General features: G+C 41.5%; 1 protein-coding gene across 2 annotated transcripts in view; it reads right to left on the bottom strand.

Moving 5' to 3' along the window:
• hook2 (hook microtubule-tethering protein 2) overlaps positions 1 to 21,959 on the bottom strand; it is a 112,605-nt gene that overhangs the window by 34,921 nt on the left and 55,725 nt on the right. The window contains exons 11-16 of one of the 2 annotated variants that reach the window (XM_073068953.1): positions 19,031 to 19,232; positions 16,707 to 16,817; positions 15,139 to 15,226; positions 11,363 to 11,423; positions 4,528 to 4,668; positions 3,584 to 3,671 (exon numbers count right to left, since the gene is read on the bottom strand). In XM_073068953.1, coding sequence (XP_072925054.1) covers positions 3,584 to 3,671; positions 4,528 to 4,668; positions 11,363 to 11,423; positions 15,139 to 15,226; positions 16,707 to 16,817; positions 19,031 to 19,232 — 691 coding nt within the window. The remainder of the gene's footprint in view (positions 1 to 3,583; positions 3,672 to 4,527; positions 4,669 to 11,362; positions 11,424 to 15,138; positions 15,227 to 16,706; positions 16,818 to 19,030; positions 19,233 to 21,959) is intronic. The other variant, XM_073068954.1, reaches the window with a different exon arrangement.

Here is a 21,959-nt window from a genome sequence, read left to right as displayed (position 1 = left end):
AGCAGCAAGTGAAAATACATAGCAATTTTAAGTGGTGCCCTGGCCAACACCTGTGCATCTTTTCTCTGTATGCTCATTTTGGGTGAACATCCAACTGCTGATATACTTACAATGGCCTATTGAAGGTGAGAACACACAAAAGGGAAGAGAAAGAAACACATTAGACATTTATCAACCAAATTTAATCCACTTGAGTCAGTCATATTTCACGTTTAACCTTCCCTCATTTACAAAGATGCAGCTTTCAAAGTACTACACTGCTTCCCAGTGCTAAATTAATCACCATAAAAGCTATATGTAGATCTGTATTTTCAAATTCTCTCTATAACTTATTGCATAAGTAATTCAGATTCTTTTCATTTTACCCAATCTTTCTTCAAAAGTTGCATGTGCTGACAATGCTATTGTCAAGACAACACAATGGGGAATGGGTAAATGCTCTAATCAGGTCAGTAGAAAGCAACTGACATTGATATAGTGCACAACTTATTGACATATCCTCCCATCATTTCATATTCTCCACTTCTGTGAGGAGTTGCACACATCACTTGGATAATAAATTTGATTTCCTGCTCTTTAAATAAGCCCTTTTCTCTCTCTGCTGTAGAACAAACTGCTTGATGTTAGTCACACACTTCATCTCTCCTCTAACCAGGTCACTGTGATGGTGTTGTTAATAAAGTGAACAAGGATCAGAACTAGGGGTGGCTATCTGAATACTCTAAAGACCTGACCTTAAAAGACCACCCTTGCTAGCTTGTTTCCCAAACTGATACAGGTCACTGTGATGGTGTTGTTAATAAAGTAAACATGGGCCAGAACCAGGGGTGGCTATCTGAATACTCTTTAGACCTGATTTTTAAAGACTACCCTTGCCAGCTTGTTTCCTAAACTGATACCAAATACATCCAGGATTATAAAAATCTCTTTCTTTCAAGTCCTTGTTATTTCTTAAGAGGCCATTCACACTGATGACATTATCACCATTTGAACTATTCTACACCTTGACCTTCCGAACCAGTATCATTCCGCATTCCATCAGTGATCTTATCCTTTAGGGGACATCTAAAAGGGGATAACTTCACTCAACTTTACTCACTCCATCATTGAAATATTCCCACAATCTACGGACTCACTTTCAAGGACTCTTCATCTAATGTTCTGCTATTTCTCACTATTACTATTTCTTCTTCCTTTTTGCATTTGCACAGCTTGTTGTCTTTTGCACACTGGTTGTACACTCAATTGGTGAGGTCTTCCATTGATTCTGTTATGGATACATATACACACTTCGATAATAAGTTACTTTGTGCTTTGAACTTTTGAACAGAGCTCACTCATCTTTTTCCTTTCTGCCTTTCCTGCAATGTCAAATTCTCTGAAGAGTCAGTCATACTCTTGGTTACATCACAACCCGCCAGTGAACTGGTTATCAGACCTTATTTGTGCTGTCAACTTGTCTATCTTATGAATGCTGTGTGCATTTAGATAGACTTTAATTTTATGTTATTTTTTCTGCTGTATTTGGTAGTGAGATCTAACGTTTGTGCACACTTTCCTTTTTAAATTTAGAAATACAGTAGAACCTGGCCCAATGAGCCTGTGTCATCTAATTATACCCATTCTGACCAATTAACTCAGAGTCTTTGGAATGTGGAAGGAAACCCACGTGGTTACAGGGAGAATGCACAAACTCCTTAAAGACGGTGGAGTAATTGAATCTGGGTTGTTGGTTCTGTAATAGTTTTATGCTAACAGCTACGCTGCCATGCTTCCTTTCTTCATGGTTTCCACACTGGCTCCAGCTCCAATAATGGCAACAGCAACATAATGTCCCTATAGTCAGTACCCTGACTAAACACCTTTTCACCACAGTCTACCTGTAATGCTGTTTTCAACAAACTATGCACTTGTTCTTCTGTTCCATTCATAATGCAAGTCCTAAGCTGGTTTGGCTTTCCAAAGTGCATCACCTCACAGTTATCTGCATTGAAATCCATTTGTCACTTTTCAGCCCACTTCCTTAACTAATGAAGATCTCCCTGTCATCTATGATAATCTTACTACCAACACCACCTCCTAATTCCGTGTCATCTGCAAACTTATCGATCATGTCTTGTGCATTCATATCCAAAACATTTATCCACCTAACTTGTTCTCCTGGGATTGTATGGGAGCTAAGCTTGCAGACCAGCCTGTCATGTGGGACCTTGTTAAAGTCCAAATAGACAATAGCCACTGCCCTAGTATTATCTATCTTTTAGATTACTTGCTTAAAAAACTGTTAAAAGGTTTGTCAGGCACAATGGCCATGCTGACTCCTCCTAATCAGACACTGCTTATCCAAATGTTGGCTGATTCTGTAGCTCAGAATTTCCTTCAGTAATTTACCCACCACTGATGTCAGGCTGACTAATCTGTAGCTTTCTGGCTTGCCCTTGCTACCCTTCCTAGACAACAGAATTTTAGCTACATTCCAGTCTTCGGGAACTTCACCAGTGGCTAATGAAGCAAATATCTCTACAAGGACCCACCACAAAGCAGGAATTAGACAGTAGAAAATGCTCACCAACTAACCAACAACCTGCTGCCTGCTTTTGCACAAGTCACCTCCACACTCTGATGTTGGACTGAACGCTACCAGGCTTATGCTGTTCTTAAAAACTCTCCATTCCCAAACTGCAATGATCAATCTGTGAACCGTGGCTAGAATCCTCCTTTTACAGGTATACCCCTCTGTTTGCAGCGGGAGGGCTGCTGTACAAAATAATCCATGTGCAGACTCACCAGAGACCTACATAACTAGAGCAAACTGTTTCTACTTTTACACACAGATTACCTTGCTGCATCTGCAGAGATTTTCTTTTGGTAATATGTGATCAAGGATATAAGTTGTTCCCCAGCAGGGCTGGTGAAATGTGAAACTTTGCCAGTCTATACTTGCTCACTTGTCACCAATAAATTACTTCAACAGCAGCACCCTGGCCACAATTAACAGCAGGAAAATCTGACTGCTTCAATATCTGTGCTGCGTTTAAAATCAGATCCATTTTCCCCCCCTGGGAATATATTAAGGCTGAATGCCACTTAAGACAGGGTCTGACAAATGTTCAGGGAGCAGATCAGTGGAAGGAGCAAGACAGACAGACAAATTGACAAGTAAAAGGAGGAAGACTTCGATACTTCAATTTTCATACAGAGGATATGGCAGAAGGCAGTATCCATCATGACCTCTTCTTGTTACAACCATCGAAGTACAGGAGCCTGAAGATATACACTGAATATTTTAGGAACAGCTTCTTCCCATCTGCCATTAGATTTCTAAATGGTCCTTGAACCCCTGAATACTACCTCATTATTTGGTATCATTTTGCTATCTATCTTTTAATACATTTTTTATTGTAATTTATGGTAATTTTTAATGTATTGCACTGTACTGCTGCCACAAAACAACAAATTTCACAAAATACGTCAGTGATAATAAACCTGATTCTGATTCTTTCACTTCTGTCATTGAGTCCATACTGATCGACTTGTTTCCCCAACTAACCACATTAGACATTGACCCAGGACAGGTACTCACATCTTCAGCTTTGCTGCCCTGTTCCTGTAGAGCCCTCTGGAGCTGTTCTACCTGTGACCGTAACTCAGTGATTTGCTGTTGGTTCAGCCTGGAACACATTGGTCACAAAGGGTTAAAATACATTCTCTAACATTCAAACATTTAAAATGTTGGTTGGATTTATCTCCTGGTTCATGAGGGAAAACAAAATTACCTGGAGCAGTCTGTGGCAGATACAAACATGTTCAATCTATTAAACTTACAGATAACACTAAAATAGGTAGGTGAAAGGGATATCAAAAAGCACAGGGGGATCTTGAACAGTAAGTGCACTGAGGGATAGCAAAAGGAGTTTAATTAATATGGAAGATGTTTTGGAAAGTCAAATTCAGGTTGGAATTTGACAGTGACTGGTTGGGCCAAGAGGAGCATTGTAGACCAGAGGGATCTTGGAGTACAAGTACATGGCGCACTGAAGTGGAGTCCCAGGTAGACAATGAGGCGAACAAGGTGCTTAACTGTTGGCGTTCATCAGTCAGGCCACTGGGCAGGAAAGCTGGTAGATCATGGAGCAGTTGTACAGGATGCTGGTGAGGCCACACGTGGAGTATTGTGTTCAGTTTTGGCTACCGTACTGTAGGAAGGATGTTATTAAACTGAAGTTGCATAGATTTTACAAAAGGTAAAAATATGAAGAGATTCTTATGAATGAATTGTCCCAGGGAAGTTTACTCATTCAAAAATATCTTCATAAAATATTAATACGAGTGCGAACAAATATGATGTTACATTACGTATTCTATCCCATAAATGGAAATTCTTTGTTAAAATCTTGCATTCATAATGTTCACTTTTCCCCCAATCCATTTGGAATGAGTTTACAGAACCACGTGATGAGGGAAACTACTCAGTCTCTAAGTTGACTGCAGCCTCTCCTTCCGAATGCCAGAAAGAAACTCTCTAACCTGTTTTCATTCTCCAGTTTGTGAGTGTGTCTGTTGGCATCATCCAGAACGCTCTGGAATTCTGTTAATCGATCTTTGTATGTCTCCTCTTGCTGTACACGCAGCATCTTGTTCTCATGCTGCAGCCGTATAACTTTCTCCCTGAAAGAAATACCGACAGGCGTTAGTGCTAAGGCAGTCTGAACCTGACCCCACATCACAGTGCACAAGTTGGTGTCAAGCACTGTTCCCTCTAAGCTGCGCAGGTGCGCGGCTGTGCAGTAACTAAAAAGCTATTGTGCACATAGCCTTTGTTGCCGCGCAGCTGGAGTAAAGACAGTCAAGAAAAATTTTATGAAATGTGACAGATTTTCTTTGTGGTACTGTATTCAATTAATAAAATCAAAAGTATGGTGATTTTTCAATTTTTCATTCTACACATTCATAGCATGCATAGCATAGGCAGTTTTCAGACTGTGTAAAAATTTCCTGCTCAGAGCAATGGTTGGTCTGCACAGCTGTAAAAAAAAAGTGGGAACCTTGGTGCCAAGGCAGTTGGAACCAGACCACACATCACAGTGCTCTTTTTGGGATTGAACAGTCTGGCAGCTTAAGCCCCTGCAAACTCTGAGTATTCCGAAGGGCTTCACAGTTTTAAAAAAACATGCTTTCAAATTCGAGGAACCTTTTCTTTGTCAGAGATGAAGAAAAAGAACATTAAAACTACCAGACTTGCAGAGAACAGTGCCTTTAGAAACTAGCAGCTTATACTATTGCAGTAGACACATTCAATAATTTATACAGCACTTTGGATCATTGGAGACCCAAGTCACCCCAACCACAAACTGTTCTAGCTGCTACCATCTGGAAAATGGTACCGCAGCATTAAAGCCAGGACTGACAGGCTCTGGGACAGCTTTTTCCACCAGGCCATCAGACTGATTAATTCACGCTGACACAGTTGTATTTCTATGCCATATTGACTCTGCTGCTGTACATACTACTATAAATTGCACATTTAGATGGAGACTCCTCATGTATGTGAAGGATGCAAGAAATTAAGTCAATTCAATTCAATTCTTCTAGTGAAACAGAAAATTGACAGTTATAAGATCGAGAAGCAGAATTCGGCCATTGGCCCATTGGGTCTGCTCCGCCATTTGATCCTGGCTGATTTATTATTCCTCTCAACCCCATTCTCCTGCTTTTTCCCCATAACTTTTGACACCCAGACTAAACAAGAACTAATCAACTAAGTACAATCAATGAGTTATCTGTGGTAATGAATTCCACAAATTCACCACAATCTGGCTAAAGAAATTTCTTCTAATCTTTGTTCCAAATGGATGCCCCTCCATTCTGAGACTGTGCCTCTGGTCCTAGACTTACTCGCTTTGCAAATGTTCTCTCCAGATCCACTCCAGCTAACCCTTTCACTGATGAGTTTCAATGAGACCCCCTTCCCCATTCTTCTGAACTTTGAGCCATTAATTGCTCCTCATCTATTCATTCCTGGAATCATTCTTGTGAACCTCCTCTAGACCGACTCCAATGCCAGCACATCTCTTCTTAGATAAGGGGTCCAAAACTGCTCACAATATTCCAAGTGTGGTCTGACCAATCCCTTATAAAGACTTAGTGTCACATCCTTGGCTTTTATATTCTAGTCTTCTTGAAATGAATGCTAACATTGTATTTGGCCTCCTTACCAGCAACTCAAGCTGTAAGTTAACATGTAGGAAATCTTGTACAAGGATTCCCAAGACCTTTTGTACCTCTGATTTTTGAATTTTCTCCCTGTCTAGAAAATAGTCTACACCTTTATTTCTTCTACCAAAATGTATAACCATATATTTCCCTACACTATATTTCATCTGTCACCTTTGCGGAACACCACTTAGCCATTGTCAGCCAACCAGAATAGACCCACCCTTATTCCCAATTTTTGCCTCCTGCTAGTCAGCCAGTCTTCTTTCCTGTAATACTATGGGCTGTTAACTTGTGTAGCACCTTGTCAAAGGCCTTCAGAATATCCAAGAAAACAACATCCACTTTGCCTAGCTTGCCTGCTGTTTCTTCAAAGAATTCCAATAGATTTGTCAGGCTAGATTTTCCCTCAAGGAAATTACGCTGACCTTGGCCTACTTGTTCATTTGCTTCCAAGTACCCTGAAAGCTCAACCTTAATAATTGACAATATCTTCTCAACCACTGACATCAGCCTAACTGGACTATAATTTCCCTTCTACTGCATCCTTCCCTTCTTAAAGAGTGGAATGATATTTGCTATTTTCTAGTCCTCTGGAAATATTCCATAATCTGGTGATTCTTGAAAGATCATTACATTTAATGCAAGAAGGAGCATGAACAAAGCAGATGAGCTTAGAGTCTGGATCAGTACTTGGAGCTATGATTTTGTGGCCATTACAGAGATTGGATGGCTCAGGGGCAGGATGAGCTCAGAGTGTCAGGCTTTAGATGTTTCAGAAAGGATAGGGAGGGAGGCATAAGAGGTGGGAGCTGATCAGAGATAGTGTCACGGCTGCAGAAAAGGAGAAAGTCATGGAGGGATTGTCTACTGAGTCTCTGTGGATGGAGGTTAGAAACAGGAAGGGGTCAATAACTCTACCGGGTGTTTTTTTTAAATATAGACCACCCAACAGTAACAGGGACATTGAGGAGCAGATAGGGAGACAGTTTCTGGAAAGATGTGATAATAACTGGGTTGTCGTGGTGGGAGGTTTTAATTTCCCAAATGTTGATTGGCATCTCCCTAGAGCAAGAGGTTTAGATAGGGTGGAGTTTGTTAGGTGTGTTCAGGAAGGTTTCCTGACACAAGAGGAGAGACTGAACTTGATCTGGTATTGGGAAATGAACCTGGTCAGGTGTCAGGTCTCTCAGTGGGAGAAAATTTTGGAGATAGTGATCACAATTCTATCGCCTTTTCCATAGCATTGGAGAGAGATTGGAACAGACAATTTAGGAAAGCGTTAGTTGGAGTAAAGGGAAATATGAAGCTATCAGGCAGGAATTTGGAAGCATAGATGTTCTCAGGGAAATGTACAGCAGAAATGTGGTAAATGTTCAGAGGATAATTGCGTGGCGTTCTGCATTGGTACATTCCAATGAGATGGGGAAAGGATGGTAGGATACAGGAACCATAGTGCACAAAGGCTGTTGAAAATCTAGTCAAGAACAAAAGCTTACAAAAGGTTCAAAAAACTAGATAATGATAGAGATCTAGAAGATTATAAGGCTACCAGGAAGGAGCATAAGAATAAAATTAGGAGAGCCAGAAAAGGCCATGAGAAGTCCTTGACGAGCAGGATTAAGGAAAACCCCAAGGCATTCTACAAGTATGTGAAAAGCAAGAGGATAAGATGTGAGAGAATAGGACCAATCAAGTGTGACAGTGGAAATGAGTGAATGGAACCGGAGGAGATAGCAGAGATACTTAATGAATACTTTGCTTCAGTATTCACTACAGAAAAGGATCTCAGTGACTCTAGGGATGACTTACAGTGGATTAAAAAGCTTGAGCATACAGGCATTAAGAAAGAGGATGTGCTGGAGCTTTTTGAAGGCATCAAATTGGACAAGTTACCAGGACCAGATGAGATGTACCCCAGGCTACTGAGGGAGGAGATTGCTGAACCTCTGGCGATGATCTTTGCATCATCAATAGGGACGGGAGAGGTTCCAGAGGATTGGAGGGTTGCAGATGTTCCTTTATTCAAGAAAGGGAGTAGAGATAGCCCAGGAAATTATAGACTAATGAGTCTTACTTCAGTGGTTGGTAGGTTGATGGAAAAGATCCTGAGAGGCAAGATTTATGAACATTTGGAGAGGCATTATATAATTTGAATAGGTATAGTCAGCATGGTTTTGTCAAAGGCCTTACGAGCTTGATTAAACTTTTTGAGGATGTGACTAAACACATTGATGAAGGTAGAGCAGTAGATGTAGTGTATATGGAAATCAGTAAGGCATTTGATAAGGTACCCCATGCTAGGCTTATTGAGAAAGTAAGGAGGCATGGGATCCAAGGGGACCTTGCTTTGTGGATTCAGAATTGGCTTGCTCACAGAAGGCAAAGAGTGGTAGTAGACGGGTCATATTCTGCATGAAGGTCGGTGACCAGTGGTGTGCCTCAGGGATCTGCTCTGGGACCCCTACTCTTCGTGATTTTTATAAATGACCTGGATGAGGAAGTGGAGGGATGGCTTAGTAAATTTGCTGATGACACAAAGGTTGGGGGTGTTGTGGATAGTTTGGAGGGCTGTCAGAGGTTACAGCGGGGCATCGATTGGACGCAAAATTGGGCTGAGAAGTGGCAGATGGAGTTCAACCCAGGTTAAGTGTAAGGTGGTTCATTTTGATAGGTCAAGTATGATGGCTGAATATAGTATTAATGGTAAGACTCTTGGCAGTGTGGAGGATCAGAGGGATCTTGGGGTCTGAGTCCATAGGATGCTCAAAGCAGCTGCGCAGGTAGACTCAGTGGTTAAGAAGGCGTATGGTGTACTGGCCTTCATCAATTGTGGAATTGAATTTAGGAGCCGAGAGGTAAAGTTGCAGCTATATAGGACCCTGGTCAGACCCCACTTGGAGTACTGTGCTCAGTTCTGGTCGCCTCACTACAGGAAGGAAGTGGAAACTATAGAAAGGATTTACAAGGATATTGCCTGGATCGGGGAACATACCTCATGAGAATAGGTTGAGTGATCTTGCCCTTTTCTCCTTGGAGCGTTGGAGGATGAGAAGTGACCTGACAGAGGTTTATAAAATGATGAGAGGCATTGATCATGTGGATAGTCAGAGGCTTTTCTCCCAGGGCTGAAATGGCTAACATGAGAGGGCACAGTTTTCAGGTGCTTGGAAGTAGGTACAGAGTAACTTACAGGAGTAAGCTGTTTTTTTTTTTACACGGAGAGTGGTGAGCACAGGGAATGGGCTGCTGGCAACAGTGGTGAAGGCAGATACGATAGGGTCTTTTAACAGGCTCTTGGATAGGTACATGGAGCCTAGTAAAATAGAGGGCTATGGGTAACCCTAGGTAATTTCTAAAGTAAGTACAGGTTCGGCACAGTATTGCGGGCCAAAGGGCCTGTATTGTGCTGTAGGCTTTCAATGTTTCTATGTTTAATTCTCTTCAGCTACTTCTTTAAAACCCTGGGTGTGGTCCATCTGGACCAAGTGACTCATCTACTTTCAGCTTCCCAAGCACCTTCTCCTTAGTGATGGCAACTGTACTCATTTCTGCCCCTTGACACTCTTGAATTTCTAGCTTCTTCCACAGTGAAGACTGACGGAAAATACTTATTAAGCTCGTTTGCCATTTCTTTGTCCTCCATTACTACCTCTCCAGTGTCAATTTCCAGTGGTCCAATATCCATTCTCATCTCTCTTTTACTCTTTATATATCTGAAAAACCTTTTGGTATCTCTTTTGTATTATTGGCTAGCTTAACTGCATATTTCTTATTTTCTCTCCTTGTAGTTTTTTTGTTGCCTGCTTTTGGTTTCTAAAATCTCTCCAATTCTCTATATTCCCACTAATTTTTGCTTTATTATATGCCCTCTCTTTTGTTTTTATGCTGTTTTTGAGTTCCCTTGTCAGCCACGTTTGCCTCATCCTCCCTTTGAATACCACTTCACCTTTGGGATGTATCTATCCTGTGCCTTCCGATTTGCCTCCAGAAACACCCGCGATTACTGTTCTGCTATCATCTCTGATAGTGTCCCCCTTCTGATCAACTTTGACTAGCTCCTCTTTCATCAGAAACAGGTTTATTATCACCGGCGTGTAATGTGAAATTTGTTAACTTAGCAACAGCTCAATGCAATACATAATATAGAAGAGATAAAAATGTACATTGAATAGATTAAAAAACAGAAATACTGTATATTAAAAAATGTGAGGTAGTGTCCAAGGGTTCAATGTCCATTTAGGAATTGGATGGCAGAGGGGAAGAAGCTGTTCTGGAATCGCTGAGTGTGTGCCTTCAGGATTTTGATTTAACAGTGAAGAAAAGGCATGCCTTGACACTGCCTTTCTGAGACACCGCACCCTGAAGATATTTTGTGTACTTTATAGGCTGGTACCCAAGATAAAGCTGATTAGATCTAAACCCTCTGCAGCTTCTTTCGGTCCTGTTCAGCAGCACCACCCCCCCCCCCCCCCACCACTCCCTGTACCAGACAGTGATGCAGCCTGTAAGAATGCGCTTCATGGTACATCTATATAAGTTTTTGAGTGTATTTGTTGACATGCCAAATCTCTTCAAACTCCTAATGAAGTATAGCCACTGTCATGCCTTCTTTATGACTACATTGATATGTTGGGACCAGGTTAGATCCTCAGAGATCTTGACACTGCTCACTCTCTCACCTTTATAATTCCCTTTACTCCAGTGTAACACTGATACATCTAATTTTATCTTCTCCTGCTCAAACTACAGAGTGAATTTTATCATATTATGATCACTGTCTCATAAGAGTTCCTTTACCTTAACCTCCCTAATGTCTCCAACCTTTCACAATTTCAAATTACACATATTGAAATTTACATTTCATCTTCAAATCCGAATTTTACAAAGTATCATTATACGTTACATTTGTTTTTACACAAACCGAGGCGGTATTCAGTTTAAAAATGTTTATGTTAAGAGTAAAATACTTTGTTTTCCCATTAAAGAACATGGATCCTTGGGGATAGTCCGAATTGGTATTGGCATCAGAGAGCAAGCCCAATGAAGTGTCTTAGCCTGAAACATCAACTGTTTGTCCGACCTGTCAAGTTCCTTCACCATTTTGTGTGCATTAGAGAGAAAGGGACACTTTTAAATAATGACTCACTGGAGCTCTGCAGGGACCATCTCTGCTGCAAGATTCCCCACAGATAAATCTTCATCAGATGCTACAAATGAACACAAAGCACAGGTAAGTACTCACATACACTATATTATATCCCTATGTCCACACATTCCCAACTTCACAAAATGTAGCTTTACTTAAAAGCTCACACAAGCAGTAACATTAAACCATGTGTTGCTGCAGTGTGTCATTCAGAATGGACAATGCCTATGTTTCTTGGGGCAAGAGGAAAATTTCAGTTTAAGTTTATTGTCATTCAACCATTCATATGCATACAGCTAAGTGAAACACTGCTCATCCAGGGCCAAGGTGCAAAACACAGTATATTTTGTCACATGCATTACATTTATGAACCAGCACATACAGTAACAAAATAATATTAGCACAAGTCCATGAGTGGCATGGCCTGAACACTGACAGGCTAACGTAAAGTGTGACGTGCATGTTTATGTAAGAAATATATTACTGGTATTATTACAATAAAAGAAGCAATAAAAGATGAAAAGTGACCAGTGTAGGATGAGAGTGTGCTTGTGAATTGGGGAATGGGATCCTTGGGGAATGTATTTCCTGCGGCTCTTGAGGAAATACGGTCTGCCTCAGGAATTGCTGCTGCAGTTCTACACTGCAGTCATTGAGTCTGTCCTGTGCACATCCATCATTGTGTGATTTGGAGCCGCCACCAAGCAGGATAGAACCAGACTACAGCGCACAATGAGGACTGCCGAGCGCATCATTGGAGCCTCCCTGCCCTCTATTGTGGACCTGTACTCTTCCAGGTTGAAGAAGAGGGCGGGAAACATCATAAAGGACTCCTCCCATCCTGCGCACGGACTGTTTGATCTGCTTCCGTCTGGTAGGCGCTTCAGATCCCTCCAGACTAAGACTAATAGGCACTGGAGAAGTTTTTTCCCTACTGCGGTCACTTTGCTGAACAGTTAACTGCCGGTTAACTGTCGACTAACTATTACTTGGATTGTACTACCTGTATGTATAATCTATATTTTCATTTATACTTATCATTATTATTGTTATGAGCAGAGAGACAACATCTGCCGGAAGTAAATTCCTTGTATGTGCACAGGTACTTGGCGATTAAAGTCTGATTCTGATTCTGATTCTGATTCCCAACTCTTTGGGGAGGGGGCGCAGCAGGGCATTCAGTCAGGGTGTACAAGTGTCTGAATGAAAATGATATATGTACTGTTGGCCAGAAAGAACTACAATCTAATAGGAATGAGACAAGGGCATGTCCTGGCCACGCAGTTGCAGGAATGGAGGTGGCGATTTTGTGAGATTGTTCTTGCAGTTGCTACTTTGTGAACTGTTTGATGAACTGGTTCTTGTTCAGGGGTGAGTTAGTCAGAGCAACTGAACATGAACACAAAGAGTTTCTGCTGATAATCTGCCAAACCTGAAACCATTCTCAGATAGCAAAACACGAGGAAATCTGCAGATGCTGGAAATTAAAGCAACCATTCTCAGATAAGCTGTTTATTAGGTAAAGTGGCAGGCATGCAGAAGGAGTAGCCTGTGATCTGGTCACCCGGATCTAGTGTTTGGCTGATCTGATTGGACTGAACAAAAGACATTACCTTGGTCACAAGGCTGGAGGAAACAGCCATAAAACAATACTACTTGTAACCTTAAGTCACATGCAATGAGAACTAACACAGTTCTCCTCAGTCAGATGATCTTGAGCCAATGAAACTGAAATAACCCAGATTGATCTGATAAGGAGAAGAATGAAAATGGAGAATTTTGGGAGCACAGACAGCAACAACTCTGTGGAGACCAACAATCGCAGAAGTGGATAGCCCCATGTCAGAAACATGGAGATTACATTGGGATTAGAAGAACACCTGGCCAATATAGACTCCCTTTCCCAGGTATTATCTTTTTCCTTCTTTCTCTGTTCATGGAGAGTCAGGAAAACCTAATGGGTATGCACATAGGTACACATAGTTGTGTAAATTCATGTGTTTGTTAGATGAGCCAATAAAGGTACTTATCAGTAAATACAGATCTCCTCTGTGCCCAAACTGATCATTATTATTGAGAGGTAATCCTTGTAACAGCACCATGTTAAGACTTGGTTGAGTTTGAAAGATGACTATAAAATTAAAATTTCTATCTTTATCTCCTGCATCATAAACTGTACAGCCAAAAGCAGCAGATACATAAAACAGTTGATGAACTGTACAAAAAATAGTAAGAGAGCTAGTTGGCTGAGAATATTTTTATATGGCTCTTTTCACATCCAGTTTAGATCTGAAAATGGTTTTAAACCAGTGAAGTACATTTGAAGTGTAGTCACAGCAGTAGGAAATGCAGCAGAAATCTGTATCCAACGCCAGTGTGATATTGGAGACACAAGCCGTGATAATGATCAGGTTGAGTTCATTTCCACCCTCCACAGATGCCCGGAGTTAGTGTCTATTTAACACAAATTAGTCGTCTTTTGAAACAAGTCTGGTGGACAGCAGGACAGGAGTAAAGACAAAGTAATCCCTTTTGGGCTGCTAATTTCTGAATGGTCAAAAAACCCATGAACGCTGAAGGGTCTCGGCCCGAAATGTCGACAGTGCTTCTCCTTATAGATGCTGCCTGGCCTGCTGTGTTCCACCAGCATTTTGTGTGTGTTGTTTGAATTTCCAGCATCTGCAGATTTCCCTGTGTTTGCTCAGTATATTTTCGCTCTTTTTGCATTAACTATATGAATACTACACACACACAGACACACATATACATAGTAGCAGGGTGCAAGATGCAGGCAGGGACAACATACACTGAACGGCACAGGCTGCAGGAATTGTGTACAGGAACATCCGCGCTGAGTATGAACTGGACACTCCCAAGTCCAGATGGGAAACACCCGAGAAGGTAGTGGAGAATGATATCTACAATCCTGTGAAAGTGATAAGCAGATGCTGGCTAACCAACCAGACATAAGACAAGGAACAGAAGAAAGCAATGGTAAGAGATGTGGCAATCCTGAATGACAGTAACATCAGGAAGAAAGAATATGAGAAATTGGAGAAATACCAGGGCTTGAAAGAGCAGATAGAAAGGAAGTCAAGTCAAGTCACTTCTATTGTCATTTCGACCATAACTGCTGGTACAGTACAGAGTAAAAATGAGACAACGTTTTTCAGGACCATGGTGTTACATGACACAGTACAAAAACTAGACTGAACTACGTAAAAAACAACAACACAGAGAAAGCTACACTAGACTACAGACCTACACAGGACTACATAAAGTGCACAAAAACAGTGCAGGCATTACAATAAATAATAAACAGGACAATAGGGCAAGGTGTCAGTCCAGGCTTTGGGTATTGAGGAGTCTGATAGCTTGGGGGGGGGGGGGGGGGGGTGCACGGGGTCCTTCATAATGCTGTTTCCTTTGCGGATGCAGCGTGTAGTCTAAATGTCCATGATGGCGGGAAGAGAGGGTGGAAAGTTAAAGCCAGAGTAATCCCGGTGGTGATAGGAGCACTTGAAGCTGTGACACCTGGACTAGCGGAGGGGCTCCAACAACTCTCAGAAACAACATCTGAGATCTTGGTCCAGAAGAGCACACTGCTAGGAACATCAAGGATACTGTGCCGAACACTCAAGCTTCCAGGCCTCTGGTATAGGAACTGAGATTGATGGAAAAATACACATACAAAACACCTACAAGGGGCGAGAAAAAAATTCCACCCTTTTGGTACACAGAAGCTGGCAGCAACAGGCGAGAGGGGTATAACTCACCAGCCTTACTCAAGAAATTCTGCTGTTCCTGTGCACATCTCAGCTCCTCATTGGTTTCTCTGAGGCCATCACGTTCCACTATTAATCTCTGCAAAGACGAAACTATTTTAGTTTTAATTCTTGAAATCAGGTGTTTAATAGTAATGTAAAATTTAGCAGTCTCTCTCCAACTTCCCTTGGTAACCTATCAACCTTCAAATGCAACATGTCACCATGGCAACCATGCACCTCCATTAGGGGCATTTCCTTTGTCCATCCCATCTGCACCCTCCCTGCAACTTAAAAACTGATTGTTCCCTCCCTTTCCCAGCTCTGGCAAAGAGTCTTGGGCCCGAACCATTAACTATTTCTCTTTCCACAGATACTGTCTGAGCCACTGAACGTTTCCAGCGTTTGCTTTATTTTTACATTTGCAGCCTCTGTAGATTGTTGATCTACTTTTACTTGTCAACAGACTTGTCTATGGACTACTGCTGTGTGGGCACAGCATGGCCACAGGAATTTTCCATGCTGTCCTTTATTTCAAGGTTGCAGCCATACACACTGTGATCGATGTGATCTGACAGAAAAGCACTTCAAATTTAATCACCAAGTTCCTTTCACGTGCAAAATATTCATGAAGTTGTAAATGAAATGCACAATCTGGACCATGCCAACTTCTCACTGCTCCCCATCAGGCAGAAGGCACAGTAACCTGAAGTCGTACACCACCAAGTTCAGGAACAGCTTCAACCATTTAGTTCTTGAACCAACTGGCACAACCCTAATCAGTACCTCAGTTTTGCATTACTATGTCCACTAGGCACTAAAACAGACTTTATTTTTGTTTTATTAGTTTTTTCCTGTTAAATATATTTTTATATTTCTGTTTTTCTTGTGAATGACGCCATGTGCCTGTGAGGCTGCTGCAAGTATTTCATTGCAGCTGTGTGTACATGTATTTGTGCACATTGGCAATGAACTTGACCTTGAAACACAGGCTGTGTTTCTGTGTTCAGTTATTAGAATGGAGATTCTGTCAATTTCTGTTTTCAATGGAAAACACAAACAGAAGTTGCCTTTGGGACAGATCTTTATGAACTGTTGTCTATCCAAATTCAAATAGGCAAATTCTTCAGGGTGGCTGGATTCCTAGAATCACACCATGATTTGCTATAATGCAAAGCCCCATCTTCTATGCTTTGGTTAAGAAATATTAGTTCTTTTAAGTTGTATTTATGTGTTTACTTCTTTATTCTCCACCCCCCACAAATAACTTCCACAAAAGTGAATTTTATTCTGATCTTTGGGTAGCAATTTGTGAATTTCTGTTACCTCAACAACTGTAATTTGGGGATGATCTACAACTTTTCCATCTGACTGATGAAGTAGGTGTTCAAGATACCAGTGAAGTGTTACCTCAAGCCTTACTCAGATCTCCTGCACCACCTCAATCTCACCAACATATATTGAGCTGACCCTGTGCACCTTTAACACCACAGAAGGCTTTTTCATCCAGGCACTAACTGACATACTCTGCTTTTTCATCTGTGGTGTCTTTATCCTGTGATCCAGTTTTCTGAGCTTACCTCCTTCTCTTTCAGCAGGGCATCGTGTTTCTCCTGTAGGTGCTTGAACTCAAACTGCCACTTCTCTGTTTTCATTGACTCCTCTGTATGCTTGTTGTGAAGCTCATGGACCTTTATCATGGAGAGAGTTAGTGGCACACCAGCAGCAGCAATGGAGGGAACAAAAATCATTACAGTATTTCAATTTAACAAGAAACTAACCCAAAGGCCAAAAGCTCTTAGAACATAGAACATTACAACTTTGGCCTATAATCTAACCCTTTCTTCCCTCTTTCATCTACGCGTCTATCTAAGAGTGTCTTAAATATTCCTAATGCATCTGCCTTTACTAATAACCCGAGCAGCATGTTCTACACACCCACCACTCTCTGTGTAAAATAAACCCACCACTGACAATCCCCCCCTATACTCTCTCCCAAACACCTTAACATTATGCCTTCTGTATTAGGCACAATAACAATGTTCAAAAGAACATTACCCGCACAATACAGGCCCTACTGCCCATGCCGCTGTGCCGACTTTTTAACCTACTCAAAGATCAATCCAACCCTTCCCTCCTACATAGCCTATTTTTCTATCATCCCTGTGCTCTTTGGAGTAAAGGAGAATGAGAGGTGACTTGATAGAGGCACATCTCTTCTGGGATAATGTTATGTACCCCCAGGGTTCATTTTTTCTGTGGACTGTCACTTTAAAATGCCGGGAGAATGAGACTGACTTTTGGACACTGAGCTGAGAGGGATAGAGAGGAATACAGAGAGAGAGAGGGGCGAGAGAAGGGGGAGGGAGGGGGGAGAGGAGGGAGAAAGAGAGATGGGAGTTATTTGATGGACAATCAATGTTATGGTTTCTCTGCAGCTTGTTTACATTTTACAAGGACACAAAGACACAGAGAAAGACACAGGATCAGAGTCAAGATGGATTTGGTCAATGGAAGACACCAGTGAGTCGGTCGCTGGTTTAAACTTTCAGTAGCCCAAAGGGGTGAGTTGAGATCGATCCAGAGTATTGATAAATGACTTTAACAAATTTGCTGCAACTAGAAGAAGTTTGCAGAGAGAGGAGAGGAGAGGAAGATTTGAAACAGAAGAAACCTAGTGACAAAGAGATCACTGTTTGGACTCTCTCTCCAAGTAGATAGATAGATAGATACTTTATTCATCCCCATGGGGAAATTCAACATTTTTCCAATGTCCCATACACTTATTGTATCAAAAACTAATTACATACAATACTTAACTCAGTATAAATATGATATGCATCTAAAATCACCCTCTCAAAAAAAGCATTAATAAATAGCTTTTAAAAAGTTCTTAAATAGTTTACTAAATGAGGGTGAGTTTGTTTCCATTCGGCTACGAGAGTTTGATTGCCACTTAGTTAATCCACAGGAGTGGGTTCTCTGGCGAGGGGAAAACCTTTGTGAATACCACGTGTGTGTTTACCCTTTGTCTGGGTGTGGTAGTTCACTGAAGAAAGGCACCCTTGTGGCAAATCACTGTTATTTCGTATGTTGTGGAACTGGATAAGTGGTTATCATGTTGTATGTGATTGGGGTAACCTTGTGGAATCTACTGGTGTGTCGACCCTTGCCTGGGTGGTGGTTCCCTTGAAGAGGGGAAAGAGGAGGGAGAGAGGAGAGAGAGAGGAGGGAGAGAGAGAGATGGAGTGATAAGCTTAGTGATAACCTTTGTGATAAGCTACTGTTGGTGATACTTTGTGTGTGGAGTGAAACAACTTCAGAGATAAAACCTACTGCTATTGTTATTTTGTATTGCTGTCGTGGAATCTGCGGAATATCAATGTAATTGCCTTCTCGCAACATTCGCCTTTAGATTACAAACATCTCACATTAATTAACCTGTGCATCTGAACTGAATTTTCTTACATACCATCGTAGGACTTTATCACTTACACCTAAGCTTGAAGAAGTTTGGGGATTTATATATTTACACCTATATATGCATAACACCGTTAACTTTTGACTTACCTGGTTTAAGTTACTATATGATGTAATTACTAATAGTGTTTTGTCAACAGCAAAACCAGACTCCAGGTGTGTTCTATTGCTGCTGATGCTTTTACAGGGTTACGTGTACGTAACAATAGGCTATCACAACCAGCTCGCAGTGGGATGAATCCACAGATCAATTAGAACATCTCTGTCAGGATAACCACCTGACTGCTGATGAAAGGGGCAGATCTGATGTTGTCATTTACAAAAGTTGATGTTGTCCTTCTAAGAGGAATGAAGATTTGGGTTTGGAGAACAAAGAACATTCTAGGATTGGAGAAGGCCTGTTAATGGAGATAACAGTGTTTACCTGTTTCTTGTAAACCTCCAATTGGCTGCGTACAGTATTTGCTTTTTTCAGCTCCTCTTCCAGGTCGAAGGTCTTCTGCATGTAGATAGTACTCCTCTCCTCCAGTAGCTTGACTTGTCGACGCAGATCTCCCAAGTCCTCAAGCTTCCGCTTATAGGCCTCCACAGTGGCCTCCAGCTTACTAACTTTGTCTGAGGAATGCCTGTGAACATTATCAGAAACACAGGGGTAATTTTGAGAAAGCAACAAGACCACTGAAAACAAGCTTTCATTTCATTAGGGAGAAGTTGTATTATTATCACCGAATGTGATACATGGCAACGTACTGCCGGGGTGTTGGTAAAGGCAGATACGTTAGGGGCATTTAAGAGACTCTCAGATAATCTATTTCAAGGACTCTACTGTCTGTTAACATCTTGTTAGACTTCAGAACATCAAGCACCAGCACAAAAGAATAAAAGCAGATCAGGTGGCCCTATAGAGATGAATAAACAGTCAGCATTTGGGGCCAAGGCCTTTCAGTATTTTTTAGAATACAGGTTTTTCTTAGCCAAAGGGTAATGAATCTGTGGAATTCATCATCAGCTGAGGAAGCAAAGAAGGCCATAGTTGGGAGCTTAACATCAAAGGATAATACTTTGTATCAAAGGGGCAAGCAGGAAGGTATGGACAGTGCTGTGGATCTGGTACTAAGAGATGGAATTACATCTTTAGAAAGAGGTGACATAGGATCAGAGAACATTGAATCTTTGTGGGTGCAGTTAAGAAATTGCAAGGATAAAAAAACCATTATGGGAATCATATACAGGTATCCAAATAGTAGCCAAAATATGGGGTTGAGATTGCTAATGGAGCTGGAAGAGGCATATAATAGGGATAATGCCACAATTATAATGGTGGACTTCAGTTTACAAGAGGATTGGGAAAATCAGGTTGGTGTCGGATCGCAAGAAGGGGAATTTGTTGAATGCCTATCAAATGGCTTTTTAGAGTGGCGTGCTTGAGCCTACTCAGGGAAAGGCCATCTTAGATTGGGTGTCGTGTAATAATCCAGATCTTATTACGGAGCTTAATGTAACCAAACCCTCAGGAGGTAGTGATCATAATATGATTGATTGAATGAATTGAATTGAATTGACTTTATTTCTTACATCCTTCACATACATGAGGAGTAAAAATCTGTATGTTATGTCTCTGTCTAAATGTGCAATCATAGTAATTCATAATAAATAGAACAGTCAATGTAATATAGAGTACACTCAAATCAGCGTGAGTTCATCAGCCTGGTGGAAGAAGCTGTCCTGGAGCCTGTTGGTTCTGGCTTTTATGCTGCAGTACCGCTTCCCAGATGGTAGTAGCTGGAATAGATTATGGTTGGGGTGACTTGGGTCCCCAGTTATCCTTCTTACACACCTGTCTTTGTAAATGTCCTGAATCATGGGAAGTTCACAACTACAGATGAGTTGGGCTGTCCGCACCACTCTCTGCAGAGTCCTGTGGTTAAGGGAGATACAGTTCCCATACCAGGCAGTGATGCACCCAGTCAGGATGCTCTCAATTGTGCCCCTGTAGAAAGTTCTTAGGATTTGGGGGCCCATATCAAACTTCAGCTCCACACAGCTGGTGTGGTCAGACCACGAGAGGTTCTCGGTGATGTGGATGCCGAGGAACTTAAAGCTGTTTACCCTCTCAACCCCAGATCCATTGATGTTTATAGGGGTTAGCCTGTCTCCATTCCTCCTGTAATCCACAACCAGCTCCTTTGTTTTTGTGACATGATTGAATTCATACCGCAATTTGAGAGCAAGAAGCACAAGTCACATGTATCAGTATCACAATGGAATAATGGGAATTGCAGAGGCATGAGAGAGCAGCTCACCCAGGTGAATTGGAGGAGGATACTGACAGGGATGATGGGAGAGAAGAGATGGCTGAAGTTTTTGGGAATAGTTCACAAGGTGCAAGATATATATGTCCCACAGAAATTCTCAAATGGCAGGAGTAGGCAACCATGGCTGACAAGGGAAGTTAAGGACTGCATAAAAGCCAAGGAAAGGGCATATAAGGTAGCAAAAGTGATTGAGAAGCTGGATGACTGGGAAGCTTTGAAAATCCAACAAAAGGCAACTTAAAAAGCTGTAAGAAGGGAAAAGATGAAATATGAGGACAGACTAGCCAGTAATATAAATCAGGATACCAAAAGCTTTTTCAGTTATATAAACAGTAAAAGGGAGGTGAGTATTGACATTGGACCACTGAAAAATTATGCTGGTGAGGTAGTAATGGGAGACAGAGAAATGGCAGATGCACTTACTGAGTACTTTGCATCAGTTTTCACTGTACAAGACACAAGCAGTGTGCCAGAGGTCTGTGAGTGTTGGGGAGCAGGAGTGAGTGTCATTGCTATTGCAAAGGAAAAAGTGCTAAGCAAACTTAAAGGTCCAAAGGTGGATAAGTCATCTGGGCCAGATGGACTACGTCTCAAATTCCTGAGACAGGTTGCTGAAGAGATAATGGATGATGATCTTTCAAGAATTACTAGATTCTGGCATGGTTCTGGAAGACTGAATGATTGCAAATGTCACTCCACTCTAAGACAAAGAGAGAAAGCAAAAGAAAGGAAATTATAGCCTCAGTGGTTAGGAGTGTTGGAGTCTATTATTAAGGGTGAGCTTTTGAGGTACTTGGGTGACAAATGATAAAGTAAGTCAAAGTCAACATGGTTTCTGTAAAGGGAAATCTTGCTTGACAAATCCATTGGAGTTCTTTAGGAAATAACAAGCAGGGTGGACAAATGAGAGGCAGTGGATGTCATTTACCGGTACTTGGATTTTCCGAAGGCGTTTGATAAGGTGCCACACATGAAGCTACTAACAAGATAAAATCCTATGGCATTATAGGGAAGATACTGGCATGGATAGAGGAATGG

This window comes from Hemitrygon akajei, chromosome 16 (assembly GCF_048418815.1).
Source record: "Hemitrygon akajei chromosome 16, sHemAka1.3, whole genome shotgun sequence".
Lineage (NCBI taxonomy): Eukaryota > Metazoa > Chordata > Chondrichthyes > Myliobatiformes > Dasyatidae > Hemitrygon > Hemitrygon akajei.
Note: the sequence above shows the minus strand (reverse complement) of the source record. Positions and strands in the feature narration are given on the sequence as shown.